This window comes from Lynx canadensis, chromosome C2 (genome assembly GCF_007474595.2).
Source record: "Lynx canadensis isolate LIC74 chromosome C2, mLynCan4.pri.v2, whole genome shotgun sequence".
Taxonomy (NCBI): domain Eukaryota; kingdom Metazoa; phylum Chordata; class Mammalia; order Carnivora; family Felidae; genus Lynx; species Lynx canadensis.
In genome coordinates this window covers 88,963,876-88,979,587 of record NC_044311.2, presented here as the reverse complement: position 1 = coordinate 88,979,587, position 15,712 = coordinate 88,963,876, and the positions used below count along the sequence as shown (strand labels likewise).

The 15,712-nt window shown below is 41.2% G+C and overlaps 1 protein-coding gene across 5 annotated transcripts in view; it reads left to right on the top strand.

Annotated features, from left to right (window-relative positions):
• LOC115523297 (kalirin) overlaps window positions 1-15,712 on the top strand; it is a 482,303-nt gene that overhangs the window by 417,010 nt on the left and 49,581 nt on the right. For all 5 annotated transcript variants that reach the window (XM_030329206.1, XM_030329205.1, XM_030329203.1 and 2 more), the window contains exons 24-25: window positions 2,579-2,645; window positions 3,211-3,320. In XM_030329206.1, the coding sequence (XP_030185066.1) occupies window positions 2,579-2,645; window positions 3,211-3,320 (177 nt within the window). The remainder of the gene's footprint in view (window positions 1-2,578; window positions 2,646-3,210; window positions 3,321-15,712) is intronic.

The following is a 15,712-nucleotide window of genomic DNA, read 5'->3' as shown; positions in this document are numbered from 1 at the left end:
TGAATTAGGTAGTTTCAACAGCAGAAATATATTGTTTTACAGTTCTAGAGACCGGAAATCTGAGATCAAAGTGTTGGCAGAGTTGATTCCTTCTGAGGGCTTGGAAGGAAGGATTTGTTCCAGGCCTTTCTCCTTACCTTCTGGATGGCTGGCTTCAGGTGCACATGGCATTCTCCCAAAATATACTTATATACATATTTCTCCCTTTTTAAAAAAAAAAATTTAATGTTTATTTATTTTTGAGACAGAGAGAGACAGAGCATGAACAGGGGAGGGGCAGAGAAAGAGGGAGACACAGAATCTGAAACAGGCTCCAGGCTCTGAGCTGTCAGCACAGAGCCTGACGCGGGGCTCGAACTCACGGACCGTGAGATCATGACCTGAGCTGAAGTCGGACGCTTAACCGACCGAGCCACCCAGGCGCCCCTATTTCTCCCTTTTTTAATGACACCAGTCACTTTGGAATAGAGCCCTACCCTTCTCCAGTATGACCCAGTCTTAACTATTTACTTGTAATGGCTATTTCTAGATAAAGTTGCATTCTGAGGTACTAGGAGTTGGGACTTTAACATATGAATTTTGGGGGAACACAGTTCAGCCTGTAACAAGGAGGGTAATAAAGAGATCATACTTATCCAAATCTTCCTGCTGGACTCTCTCAGGGTCACCAAATAGCCAGAGGATGTTAAAGGGCAGGTGGAAAAGAGAACAAAATGAGATGGAGGGTAGTGGAGCTAAATTATGAAGAAAGACAGTCAAGACTGCAGGAAGCAGATGGAGAAAAAGGGAGAGGGTGGAAGAATACCAGAAACCAAGGCAGTAAAATCAAAGATAACTTTTCAAAGCATCTCAGATTATGTTCCTCCTGATTTTCCTTCTTTCCTTGTCTACCAAGTACCTGCAGTGTATAAGAAACTTTGCTTATGTGATCTTACTTAATCCTTTCAGCAACCCTGTGTGATCAGCTGTTATATAAGTAAGGAGTCTGAGGTTTGGAGAAGCAAGTCCTACCTCTAGTAAATGACAAAATCATAACTCAGCTTCTATTTGTCTGACTTTAAAACTCATGCCCTTTCCACTCTACCAATAGAATAAGAATATTAAGAGTGGCTACTTAACTCCTGCAAAAGGAAATTTTTTTAATTAATACTTTAATATTAATAGAAAGACCACTGCTAGAATAGTGTATTGCTTTAAGGAAAATCCACAAACGTAAAGGTCCAGGAAAAGATGCTGCTCATTTTCATATTTCTTGTGAAATTCCCCACAGGGGACACTTTAGGGATAGTCATTCTCAAAACTTTCATGTGATGGAGCACCTTCAAATTGGGGCTTTCATTATGAACTACCATGAAAAACTGACATAGAAAGCCTATAAGATAAATGTGTAAGCATATACTTTGGCAAATTAGACATTACTGCATATCACATGTCAGCTAGGAAGCACCATTTTTTTACTAAAAATCTGTAAAAGAAAGAAAATGAAGTAGGTATACTTCAATGAAGCCACGCATCATAAGTTTAATAACTGCCAGAGAGCATTGTGTTGTTTTGGGGCCCAAGTGGAAGGGAGCTCTCTCCTTACAGATGTGAAGCACAAGCTTTGCTTTACGGGAGACCGAAGAGCAGTCACAACATTGTTAACTTGTGCTGAGCCTGGATTTGCTTGCTCAGCTTCACTCACACCAGTCTGTGCTGAAAACAAGCCCCATTAGAATAGCATCAACGTGTACAGGATAATCTAGGCCAGAGGTCAGCAAACTATGGCCTACGGGCCAAATCTGACCCCTTGTCTGTTTCGCATAGTCTGTAAGCATAAAGTTATTTTTTAAATATTTTTAAGTGGTTGAAAAAATATCAAAAGAAAAATATTTTATGATATGAAAATTGGATAAAATTCTTTTTGTGTCCATAAATAAAGTTTTATTGGAACACAACCACACTTTTTCTTTTCATATTGTCTGTGGCTCCTTTCACATTACAACAGCAAAGTTGCCCACAAATATTGACTATCAGGCTCTTTACAGAAAAAGTGTGCTACCTCCCCCCCCCCCCCCCCCCCAGTCTCAGTGGCAGCGTCTTGGGCATCTGTGCCTGGCTTTTAAACCTGGTTTGACTTCTAGTACTGCTACCATTTTGGTAAAAGTCAACAGTTCTATTGAACAGGAAACAGAAATCCTCATTCTGGGAGCTGTGAGACTTCCATGCAGGAAGCTGAGAGTGGAGCTGTCTAGCTGGTGAGAATGAGTATGAGTGTTGCTGCATGTTTGTGCATACATGTGAGCACACACGTGTAATGGAGGACACACGCGTGTCAGCAAAGCATCACAGAGTGGCGAGACTGAGGCAGGAAAGGGAGAGAATATGGAACTAGCTGAACACAAACATGCTGGAGCGATAGAGAACCAATGATAATACTCAGAGGCAAGGAATTTTGAAGAAAGGAAGAGACATGTTGGTAAAACAGAAAAATGGGGTCATTCAGGAATGTCATAAATGCTGGGGTGGGGAAGGGAAGTTTGAAGGAGGGGAGGTATTATATCCCGAACCAACTAAAAGCCCATTTGTTATCTTCTAGATTCATTATGGCTGAATTACTGCAGACAGAGAAGGCGTATGTAAGGGACTTACATGAGTGCTTAGAGGTAAGTCTTGCAGTAATCGGTTCACAGCTGTATTGGAAAAATGACAGCCTTGCCAGCATCAAGTCCTTGAGAGGAGCTCAGTGCTCCTTGTCTTCTCCCGGAGCTTAACACATAAAAGCCAACAAAGGAAATCTTTCTCCCAGAGTCAGTAGTAATTGCAGGGGATTTTAAAATGCTTTTGCAAAGAAACTCTTCTCAGATTGGAGCTAGCCCCAGCTAGCATAGACAAGACTTGAATTCAAAATAAAAACCATGACATAGTCAGTGAACTTAAGTTCAGTCTGCAATTTACACCTTCCCCCAGACACACTCAAACACATGCGTTTAATAAGAGGAATGTGGAGTTTGTACTTTGCTAGAGTCCAGAATGTGAGTTTCCCTAGCAACAGTTGAAGGTAATGGAACATTTGGGTTTTCTTTCTTCCCGTTCTGTTTATTTACCATCTCACTTTTTACACTCCATATGCAAGCCCAGTCTGAGTCTTAACCCTCCCGTGTGAAGACCTGTTTATTTTGTCTGCATTTTGTAGTACTTGCCAGTGATGAAGATGTTGCTATCTTACAGACCTACCTGTGGGAAATGACCAGTGGCGTGGAGGAGATCCCCCCTGGGATCCTTAATAAAGAGCATATCATCTTTGGCAACATCCAGGAGATCTACGATTTTCATAACAAGTAGGTTGGTGGAGGGTTTCCCCAGAGCATACTTAGGGCCATAAATACTCATCATCAGGGCCTCTCAATGAGTGGATCAAAGCTGATTGGCAAATGTTGCCTGGTAATATTACCTGTTACTGCCTGGTGATATTACCTGTTAAATTTTCTTTTCTTTTTTTTTTTTTTTTTCATGTTTGTTTATTTTTGAGAGAGAGCATGAGTGGGAGAGGGGCACCGAGAGGGGGACACAGGATCCAAAGTAGGCTTTGCGCCAACTGCAGAGAGCCAGATGCTGGGGCTCGAACTCATGGACCATGAGATCGTGACCTGAGCCGAAGTCAGACGCTCAACTGACTGAGCCACCTACGTGCCCCTACCTGTTAAGTTTTCTAAGTCAGTTGCTGTCAGACTTTTTTCTCACTCACCCCTGTTTTTCCACAATTGTCCAAAATTGCTCATGGACAGTGAAGTCAAGAATTCGGCAATGTCCCTCCCCTGTTCTCCTTAGGGCAGCATCTTCATATCCAATCAGAATGATAACCAGGCTTTGAGGAACTGAAAGTAGCTTCCCCTCAGCAAAATTGTGGGGAATTCTGACACTAGAATTCACCTAAGGCTAATTATTCTACCTTGTGGGCCATACGTATCAAATTCCATTGAAGTTTTTTTTTTTTCAAGTTAAATTCCTCCTCTATCCCCAACTACCTGATAATCCCCACCTTCAACCAAAACAAAAACATATGTAAATAAATATATAGATGATCAGAATACCTAATGGAACACATTTTTTGACAGCTTATAGGGAATATCAGTCAACCCTCTATGTTTTGTTAAAATAGAACCATAGGGCCCTAAAGCCTCATAGTTCATTTTGTCCAACTCCCAATTTAAGTATCTTCTCTACAGCATACTAAACACGTTCCATTGTTAACTGAGTCAGCAAGAACATTGGTTGGTTAATTACATAGCCAACAAATGGAAATAACTCAGTTTCCAAAATATAACAAAGAAAGGGAATCTCAAGACACAAGAATAGTGTTGGTATAAAGTCCTAATGCTCTCTCGGAACTCTGTTGCAGAAAGGGGCTAAAGGTAGAGGTTGAATGTTGTAGGATACAATTCAGGAGGAAGTCCTATGGTCAGGCTTACAAGGCATTTACCAAGTTAAGTAGTCATGCTGGAGATAAAACTACCAGCCCCAAGAGTTCCTGATGAGACTCTATGAACAGGTGAGGCAAGACTGTAGAACAGTACTATCCAATAAAGCTTTCTTCAATGTTTCTGGAAATGTTCTGTGTCCTTGCTGTTTAATACTATAGCCACCAGACTTGCATGGCAGTTGAACACTTGAAGTGTGATCTGTGCTACTGAGAACAGAGTTTTTCATTTTATTCAATTTAACAAATTTAGGTGGCAAGTGGCTATCAAACTGGACAGCCCAGCTCTAGAAAATAAGACCTCAGTATGGCCCTTTGCTAGGAATAACTAAGAGCAAGCAAGAGTTGGATGTCAAATGATCCAGAGCTCTAAAAGGTCTGAATAGGATGTGGAGAACCACTCTTCTCTTATCAACTCCTAATGATTAATACCCTGTTATGTCATCAAATGGCATCAGTTTTAAAAGAACAGAAAATGCGTAGTTCCCATGACATGATAACCTTGTCAGACTATGAAACCAATAAGCTCTAAGGGAGAACTTTCTGGAGTACTTAATAGAAGTTCCCAGTCTTTCTTTTCCTTCCTTCCTTCCTTCCTTCCTTCCTTCCTTCCTTCCTTCCTTCCTTCCTTCCTTTCCTTCTTTCTTTTTTTTTTTTTTTTATCACAAATTTCAGCACTTTCCATTTGGTTTGTCTGGAAGTCTCCAGACATAGAAATATTCTTCCTCCTGTCTCTTTAATAAGATCCCAGTAAAGCCATTCTTGACCACTGATCCCCAGTTCTGTCCTCTGAGTCCTGCTCAGCATTATCCCACCTCCCTCAGGATATCTGAGAAGACATTGGACTGGTAAGCAGTAAGGCGTATTACTTTCACTTTTTTGATTTATGATCTCTGGAATTTAGTCAACAAGTCTCACTTTCCCCATTTTCTTACCAAACCGATTAGATATAGAAGTCTAGAGATCACAACATGCACTTCCTGTGAGCCCTGCTTTTGCCAAATCAATGTATAAGGGAAAAGAATATTCATTTCAAAGTAACAAAGTATCTACCTCTTACTCTTGTTTTGTGATATCACTCTAGTAAGCCATAGTAAGCAGTTTGGTAATTTTTAAGTAGCTGAAACAGCTACCAGTTACAAAATATAGTTCTAGGGGCACCTGGGTGGCTCAGTCGGTTGAGCGACCGACTTCGGCTCAGGTCATGATCTCACGGTTTGTGAGGTCGAGCCCCGCATCGGGCTCTGTGCTGCCAGCTCAGAGCCTGGAGCCTGCTTCTGATTCTGTGTCTCCCTCTCTCTCTGACCCTCCCCCACTCATGCTCTGTCTCTCTCTGCCTCAGAAATAAATAAACGTTTAAAAAAACAAAAACAAAATATAGTTCTAAGAAACCCTCAAGTTAAACCACATGGAATACTACATTCTGTAGAGGCATAAATTTAATTATCAAGAACACAGCTATTCAGCAAATGTTACCTATTTATAATGTTATTAAGAAACCAGAAGAAAATAAAAACCAACCTCTGAGCAACCAAAAGAGATATCACAAAGATACAGCTCTTATCTTTTCATAGAAGCACCTTTCTATCTGTCCCAACAACCACTTTACCTCTTGTTAGATTATTTAACAATCTTGTTAGATGGTTAGGTCATTTCCAAGACCATAGCAACTTAGAAGCAGTAAATAAGACTCAAGAACTTGAGCAAGTAATTTGATATTACTAGCGTAAAGTAAAAGAAGATAGATAAACTACAAAAAAAAAAAAAAAAAAAGAGAAAAAGAACCCCTGAAATCATGGTCGTCAAGGTACTCAGTATTGATTCTCTATCCTAATACAGAGCCCAGCACAGCCACTGTATTATAGTATAGCATAATTACTGATATTAGTACTAATGCTGAATCATTAGTATAATCTACATTAAAAAGAAAAGAATTCTGCATATAGTAAGCTCTCCACCAAAAAAAAAATTAATGTTTTAAATTATTCACAGTTTAGGGAACATCCAAGAAAATCAAGCTGCGTATTAATTCTCTACAGTATCTGGAGGCTAAGGCTTTTCTCATATTGTGGGCTTTCCCTTTATGCCATACACATGTTGATAAATTGAAAAAAGCATAACACCTCTAAAATCTCTAATAAATAAGAGAGAAAATGGCAATTAAGGCAACTTTGAAAATGCAGGAAATGTGAACTCCGTAAAAGATCATGTCTTTTACTGCATACCCTGGCACACAGTACACTTTAAGTAAATATTTGTTGGATGGATGGATGGATGGATGGATGGGCTCACAGACTAAAAATAGAATTACAGTTTGCAGACTAATGGCTAATGCCACTTAAGTCATAATTCAGTCTTTTGTTTGTGAAAGTCTCAAGATAGGGAAAACCATTAGGTATGTTTTTTTTTCCCTCATCACTACCAGAATCTTAACAACTATAGCCTTCATAGCACAATGATTGAATATCTGAATGAAGGAGTTTCCTGGAGGCTTCTTTTTTTAATTTTTAGGTTTTTTTTATTTGTGTGTAATTGACACATTAGTTTCAGGTGCACAACATGGTGACTTGATGAGTTTGTGTATTACGCTGTGCTCCCCACAAGCATAGCTGCCATCTGTCACCATACAACATGATTACAAGGTCATCAACTGTATTTCCTATGCTGTGCCTTTCATTCCTGTGACGTAATCATTCCACAACTGGAGGCCTGTATCTCCCACTTCCTTTCACCCATTTTGCCCATCTTCCCCATGCCCCTCTGTCTGGCAGCCATCAGTTTGTTCTCTATATTTATAGGTTGATTTTGCTTTTTGTTTGTTTAGTCATTTGGGTTTTTTAAGACTCCACATATGAGTAAAACCATATGGCATTTGACTTTCTCAGTCTGACTTATTTCATTTAGCATAATACCCTCTAGGTCCATCCATGTTGTTGCACCTGGCAAGTTCTCATCCTTTTTATGGCTGTGTAATATTTCAGTGTGTGTGTGTGTGTGTGTGTGTGTGTGTGTGTGTGTGTGTGTGTTTACACCACATCTTCCTTGTCCATTCATCTGTTGATGGGTTCTTAGGTCATTTCCTTATCTTGGCTATTGTAAGTAATGCTACAATAAACATAGAGTGCATGTATATTTTCAAATTAGTGTTTTTGCTTCCTTTGGGTAAAAATGTAGTAGAATTATTGGATCATGTGGTATTTCTATTTTTAATTTTTTGAGGAGCTTCCATACAGTTTTCCATATTGACTGCACCAATTTACATTCCCACCAACAGTGCATAAGGGTCCCTTTTTCTCCACATCCTCTGCAGTGCTTGTTATCTCTTGTCTTTTTATTTTAGCCATTTTGAGAAGAGTAAGGTGGTATCTCTGTGGTTTTGATTTGCATTTCCCTGATGATCGGTGATGTTGATCACATTTTCATGTTGTGTTAGCCATCTGTATGTCTTCTTTGGAAAATGTCTATTCGGGTCCTCTGTTTATTTTTTTATTGTATTGTTTGGGGGCTTTTTGGTGTTGAGTTGTATAAATTCTTCATATATTTTGGATACTAACTTCCTGGGAGCTTCTTAATGGGAGGACCATAGAATTGTCCAAACACCTGTTTGCTTTTCAGGAATACTTATGAAATAGTTACTTTTTAACCTGAAAATATCCAAAGGTTCTTTTTAACCCCAGTTGTTTGCATCTTTACAAAGTTACGGTTAAGTGCCACTAACAGACACATTCCTCTCGTTACTAGTGCACAGTTTAGGTTATCTGCCTATGCTCCAGAGAGTGAGGGAAGGAGGGAGGGAGGGAGGGAGGGAGAAAAGAATATTGGGAAGTGGAGAGATTGAGCTCCTGAATGAGGTAGCTCATACTACCTGAATGATACAGTTAGCTGAGCCACTAGGAAATTATTACCTAGACCAAGGCTGATATGAAGAATATGTTAAATTTCTCAGCTTGTTAGTATTGATCTTTTAAATGGTGTCACTTTGAAAAATGACAACCAAGATTAGTGTGTGTATGTGTATGTTATCATTCTCAAGGAGCTTTGTCTATATAAATATTGAACAGAGAAATTCTCAAGCACCAAAATTTCTGTGAAGAACAATTCAATATAAGTAATGGTTTTAGAGAAACTGGAGGTATAAGTGGAATGATACTTAGTTTTTACCCTCTGTTCTCCCCATTTTCATACTATACCTCCTTTTTATAAAATCATAAAGATAATGAAACTTATATACACAAGAACTAAATCCATTTCTATTGTATTTTGCTAAGCATTGCAGGAGCACTCAGGTAAGATAGTATATTCCATAAATAGAGCCCCCAAATGGTTTTTTTTTTAAGTTTATTAAAAACTTTTTAAGTTTATTAAGTTTTTTTTAAGTTTATTTGAGAGAGAGAAGGAGAACATGAGCAGGGGAGGGGAAGAGAGAGAAAGGGAGAAAAAGAATCCCAAGCAGGCTCCGCACTATTAGCCGTCAGCCTGGCGTGGAACTTGAACTTATGAACTGTGAGATCATGAGCTGAGCTGAAACCAAGAGTCTGGCACTTAATTGACTGAGCCACCCAGGCACCCCCCAAGTAATGGTTGTTTTTTTTTTAACCAACTTGCAATTTGTAGTTCAAAAAAATTATTTATTTTCAATTTGCCTTTATTAGATTTTCAGCTTCTGTAAGTAAGGACAACGGTTTAAAATGCTTATCACCTTCAGTTAAATCTGAACTTTACTTTTTTGCTTTCCAGTTATTTTTATGTTATTTGTATGTGAGTCTGAGTAATAACATTTAAAAAAAATTTTTTTAATGTTTATTTTTGAGAGAGAGAGAGAGACAGAGTGCGAGTAGGGGAGGGGCAGAGAGACAGGGAGACACAGAATCCAAAACAGGCTCCAGGCTCTGAGCTGTCAGTACAGAGCCCTATGTGGGGCTGGAACTCACAAGTGGCGAGATCATGACCTGAGCTGAAGTCGGACATTTAATCTACTGAGCCACCCACACGCCCCAGAGTAATAACATTTTTATAAAATCTCTGCTGTCAGGGCTCTGACGGTCTTCCTCATCATCAAGTACAACTATCTCCATTTACAGATAAGGACATTGAGACCCAGAAAGGAGCCAGTGACTTACCCAGTGTGGGACACCCTCTCCCCCTTTAAAGATCAGGCATAGATCCCAGGGGTTTGGTTTCCCATGTCAGTGCTCTCTCCCCTTCCCCCACTCCATAGACCACCAACTAGGACTGCAAAAGCTGGTTGATTTGATTCATATCTAACCAGCTTCTAGGTGGATCCCCACATTTGAGGAACACTTCAACCCCGTTCTTCCACAGGTATGTCACCAAGGTCCCACAGTCTTACAATAATTACCTGAAATATGTAATTTTTCAGCAAGGGTTGGAAAGGCAAGTGGAAGACTGACAACCAGAGCCACATATCCCTCTGGTACACTTCTTCCCTGCTGGCTTGGCTGGAAGCTTAGATTTGGCCCTGGCCTCTACCCAATGCAGTCCCGGCCTACTGTTTCTGGGCTCGAGGCTGAGGGAGAAGGACCTGAGCTATGTGCGGCTAAGTTGGGAACACTGGGCGGGGCAAAGTCAGCCCACCAGGGTACCAGGTGGCCAAGGTCAGCCAGCAGCAGAGGATGGTGTGCAGCAGTGGGGGAGGAGCTGGGGGAAGTGATGGGAAATAACAGTGAGCCAGTGGCCCAGCCCACAGTTCCATTATCTTCCCAGAGTTCCTTCTTGGGCCAGCCCTGTGCTAGTTGGAGCTAGAACCCAGTGATGAATCAAACGCAGGCTCTGCCCCCTGAGTTCTGGGAATTATTTAGGTCCTTGTGATCAGGGTGGAGGGAAGCACAAATGCAGTTAAAAGGAGCAAAGAAAACAGCTTCTGTTAGAAAAATAGGAAAGGTTTCACAGAAGGGAGGGCATTTGAGATTGGTTTTAAGTAGCTGGTAGTATTTCTACAACCAGGGATGGCTCCCTTAATGATGGAGGAAAGTTTGAAAAAAGGCCTGCCAAGGGAGGAAAGTGGTGAAGTCTAGCAAGGAGGCTGAGAGAGGCAACAGGGAGAAGTTTGTGAGTCAGTCTCAACCCTGGGGGAGGGGTGGGGCAAGGTCCCGGTGTCAGGCTTCCAGTTCCACTGTGTCTTGTGCTGTAAGATTGAGGTGGAGGAAGGGAGAGGTGGAAGAGGGAAGTAGTTCCGGGCAGAAATGACGTTGGCCAGGGTTGGGGGGCACAAAGCAAGGTGGTGGATAGAGAGGGATTAAATACCTAGATAGAGGAGAGGCTAGAGAGAGCAGTAAAGTGGGTGGGTAACAAAGGGAAGAAGAGGGAAAGGAGGGAGAGAGGGGAGGGAAGCAGTAGTCAGGGAGGTTAGAGAGGGGAGACAGAAGGGAAGTTATGGGGGTGTGGGGGGAGGAGAGATGGAGACCTAGGTAGATAGAGACCTAGACCTCCCTAGGGCTACAATTCTATTTTGGAAGGGAACATCAGCAAGGTGTTTATCAAACATGTTTGATCACGAACCAAAGAAAAAGTTTATAACATTATGTCCTGATATGCACATTCTTATACGTAATAGGGAAACTAAATTTGTCAAAATAACACCCTATGTCTGATGCATTCTGATATTTGGGGTTAGGTTCTGTTTCACTTTCTCCTCCTTATTTAATGCTGGTTTCCACCCACTAAACCTGCAACGCAGTGGGTCCATCTGCAGCTACAAGGTGAGGAGCTGGCTCCACCCAGTGGTGAGAGAGAGGATGTGCAGCCTACAGCAGTGTCCACTGGGCCACCAGGCCGCTTCCTGCTTTGCCTCTCCTATCCCTTCCCGACACACACCCTTGCTTAAAATATGCCCATTCTATGCCTTCTATGCTGCATCTCCCCTCCTAGTGCCCTTGGTATTAGTTTTATCTCATTTATAGAAATCACAGAATTACAAAATATAAAAGTCTGGGAAAAACCTTTAAAGACAATCTAGTTCTGTTCTCCTCCCTTGTTTTATGGAAACTGGAGCTTACAAAGGTCTGTGACCTGCCCAAGCCTATTGGTAGCAGAGCGAAGATTTCAGGTCTGAATAACTCCCTATTAAATCACACTGTCGGGGCGCCTGGGTGGCGCAGTCGGTTAAGCGTCCGACTTCAGCCAGGTCACGATCTCGCGGTCCGTGAGTTCGAGCCCCGCGTCAGGCTCTGGGCTGATGGCTCAGAGCCTGGAGCCTGCTTCCCATTCTGTGACTCCCTCTCTCTCTGCCCCTCCCCCGTTCATGCTCTGTCTCTCTCTGTCCCAAAAATAAATAAACGTTGAAAAAAAAAATTTAAAAAAAAAAAAAAAAAAATCACACTGTCATTTTCTTAACATTCAAATGTCAGAGAAAAAGGAAGGGGAAGGCCTGCTGTGGTTTTTCTAGGGCCCTAAACCCGTACCCTAAGGCATAGCTAACTGCAAGCCCTACACAAGCCATCAGGAGAGCCCATAGAAGTTCACCTGTGGTTTTGTTGTTGGGGTTTGTTTTCTCAGTGAGCTGTGGACATTGGTGTTGGTTGTGGATATTGGGGCACACCCAAAGCAAGACAAAGTGTAGCCATTTATGTGGATGCGTCAAAGTCATGTTAATTTTAGTTGTGCACACTAACTATTGAGCTTCTGTACCTAGTTGCCGAACAGCACATTCATGGGTATGAATGACATTAAATGTGAGATTTTTTATGCTTATTTTAACATTAAAATAAGCTATAGGTCTATGCAAATGCTTTTTGGCTCATCTGATCACACAAGTTAAACAAGATTAGAAAGCATCAGCGAAACATATTCAACAGGTAGCAGTGCAGCAAGGTAAATTCTTCTTGAGGTTGGAGCCTGAGGACAGAAATGTGCTGAGGAGAAGCCCAGCCCTGGACACCTCTCCCCTTCATCTCTAATCTAGGCTGAAATTCCTGGTGTGTAATCAAGGGACAGAGAGGGGTGACTCACATGGCTCAGCCCAGGTGATCAGACTTGACTGAAACACCCCCCTGAATAATCCCACACCTTCCCTGGACTGCACACGACTCCTCGTTGGTTTAATAGCTGTCCCAGTATGCTAATCAGCTGTCCTAGCCCCTGCAATCTGGAGCCTCTGAATCTGTCTGGCCACTGATGGATTCTTTAGAAATGATGTCTAGCTCCACTTATACGAAAACAGTAACCAGCCTGGCTTTGATAAGGAGGCAACATCCTGGACTTCCTGCAAAGAAGTGAACCTAAGAGCTTTCTCCGTACCCTACCTCCAGCTTTATTTATATATATATCCTCCTCATTGTTCTTCTCCTCCTTGCCATGGCCTCTACCTTCATTCCCCTTCTCACTACCTCTATCATTCTAACAAGTGCACATGCGTGAGAGTCATTCATACACACACACGTATGTACACGCATCATCATCATCAAATATATAACCCTTTAAATGCGGACCGCCCCCTTGATGTAAAGGTCTGTCTGCTGGACCACACTGACGGATGCACTTCTCTAGAATCAGTGAGACCATTGAACAAATTTACCTTTGGAGAAAATAACAAAATCAAAATGACTCAATGTACATTTGGAATGGTGCTGTTTCCATGGTACTTCATCACAGACCATCTAAAAGTTTTTCCATCAATAATCGCTAGAGGTTTCATTTCCCAAGATTCCGTACAAAGCCAGAGGGAAACATTTTCCTCAGAAAGCGTACAATATATTGCATCATGGTAATTTAATAGAGTAATGACTTTGTTTAGATTGTGACATTTCTTTAAAAGTTGTATTCACTTCAGAAAGAACCCCAGACATTCACACAAACACTTAAACTACTTGCTTTGCTTGTTCCCTCATGATCTACTATGTATAATTATTGAAATGGTGAGGACAAATGTGGCTATAGAAGAGCTGAGGTGGAATATTCTATCATTTGTGAAGAGTGTTGTGACCTCTATGCTTTAATTTAAACTCATCGTGTCCACTTGAAGCAGACAGAATGATATTGATCAGAGTTACATAATCTATCATCTTCATAAGCTTTAAATTAAAAAGCAAAATAAAGTTTAATATTGCCACTTGCCTTCAACAATCACATTAAGATGGTAGTGAATGTCTTACTCAAAGTTGTGAATTGATATGCCCAGCACAAAGTAGTTTTTCTAATTCTTAGATTTTTTAATTAAAAAATTAAGTCATACGGAGTCAATATGGAATCTGTCAACTGGAATCTGGGGTAGCTGCCATCAAATGCTGGTCTATGGATTGGATACAGTGGAATTACCCAGGGAGCTTTTCTGAATAATACAGCAGCTCAGATCCTAACCCCAGAGGGCGGTGCACGGCCAGGTACAGGGGCCATTAACTAGGGGTTTCCAGGAGTGTTCCTTGAGACAAGGTCTGATACTGCCCCCAAAAGAGTTCTACTTGCAAAGAAGTTTGGGAAGCACTGCACATTATTTACTTCAGAGACTTATAACGTACCTCATCATTTTATAGGATTTTGGAAGCCCTCCAGTAAAGAAACCAGCTTAGCAATATTTCCCAAACTTAACTGATATGTGACCTTGGAATCCAATTTTTATAACACGCAATCACGATTTTCCCAGGATATTTTCTAGGGAAAGGTAATCTAGTATCAATTTTCCAACACAGTCTTCCCTAGGGGAGAGTTCCCTAGGAATGAGTCTCCAGGAATGGGGAAGAGTGTGCAAATGTATGTTTATCAGATGATGACTTTATTAAGATTAGGAAGCACTGGTCCTAAAAAACTAGTAGTTATTTAATGTCTACTGTATGCTAGGCCCTGGGTTGGTCTCTTTACCTACGTCGATTTATTAAATCCTCACAACAACCCCACGAGGTTGTGGTTCAAAGATGCAAAAAATGAGGCGTCGGAAGACACTCCCCCACACACAACTGTGAGTAAGTGTGAACTCTGGCTCTTTAACTTGTGCTTGGCTCTGGGAGGAAAGGGAAATGAGAGACAGGATCAGTAGATGGGTGGGCTAGTGGTCGTTGCTGCTAAAACTTTCATTTTCCAGAAAGGCATTAATTATACAAATAGTATTCTAGGCATATGATTCATTTTACAGGGCTTTCATTTCTTCAGAATTTTCAAACTGAGCATTCTCTCATAGGTTTTTGATAGCTGCTATCACAAAAAGTCATGATTAGTATATCAGGATTTTAAAGAAAATTCCTAGCATTGTCTTTAGCATCTAGATCAAGGATCAGTTCTGTTGGTATAATTACCACTGTTTGCTTAAATTTAACCTTAAGTGACCAGGTCACTGACCTTGGGTCACAAGTCAAGGAAAGAAGGAAAGTCTCCCTGAGTTGCATCCTGTGTGGAATGTCATGATCTGGCTGTTTTGTTTATTTGATCACCCTAACGTAGAAGGGCCTAAATACCGTGGGAGTCAGAGCTTAGGGGACTGGAGTGACATCCAAAGAGTGGGGAGGAAGAGGTTTTCCACAAGCTGAGAGAGTTTATCCCAATTGCCAGGGACCTTTGGATTACCCATTTTTTCCCTCTCTCTCTTCTTCCAGGACCTCTCTCCTTTTGGGTCCTACTTTCTTTAAAGTAACTCATTTTCTTTCATCAGTCCTTATCCTAGAACAGCCCATCAGATTTCCTCCCTCGTCACCAAGCCATTCCAATCCACACCCCAGGCCCTGTTCAGTCCATCATGGGACAGAGCTGACGTTCTAATCATTGTCTTCACTGAGATTTATAGTGAAGATTTATATGAGAAATGTCCACGTAAAGAATAGCTCAACACCTTCTGAAAGAGTACTTATGAAGATGTTGTACATTATATTATTTAGTGTTCCTCACAGAGAAGGACCACATGATAAATGTCTTTTATTTATTTTTATTTATTTTTTATGAAATTTATTGTCAAATTGGTTTCCATACAACACCCAGTGTTCATCCCAACAGGTGCCCTCCTCAGTGTCTTTTAGAATTCAGTGATGACGTGATATGGTGGGGAGCCAGACTGCTTCTCTTGCAGCAAAAAAGGATGTTTCCTTTTTGGCCTGGAAAGAAGTTTGAGCCTCAATTACAGCATTATATAATTTTTCCTATTTATGTTTTAGAAGTCATATTAAGTACATGTATGTCACCTGCAGTTCTTCTAAGAGTATCACTTGAGGCACCTGGGTGGTTCAGTTGGTTAAGCGTCTGACTCTTGATTTCCACTCAGGTCATGATCTCACGGTTCATGAGTTCGAGCCCCACGTCGAGCTCCGTACTAGC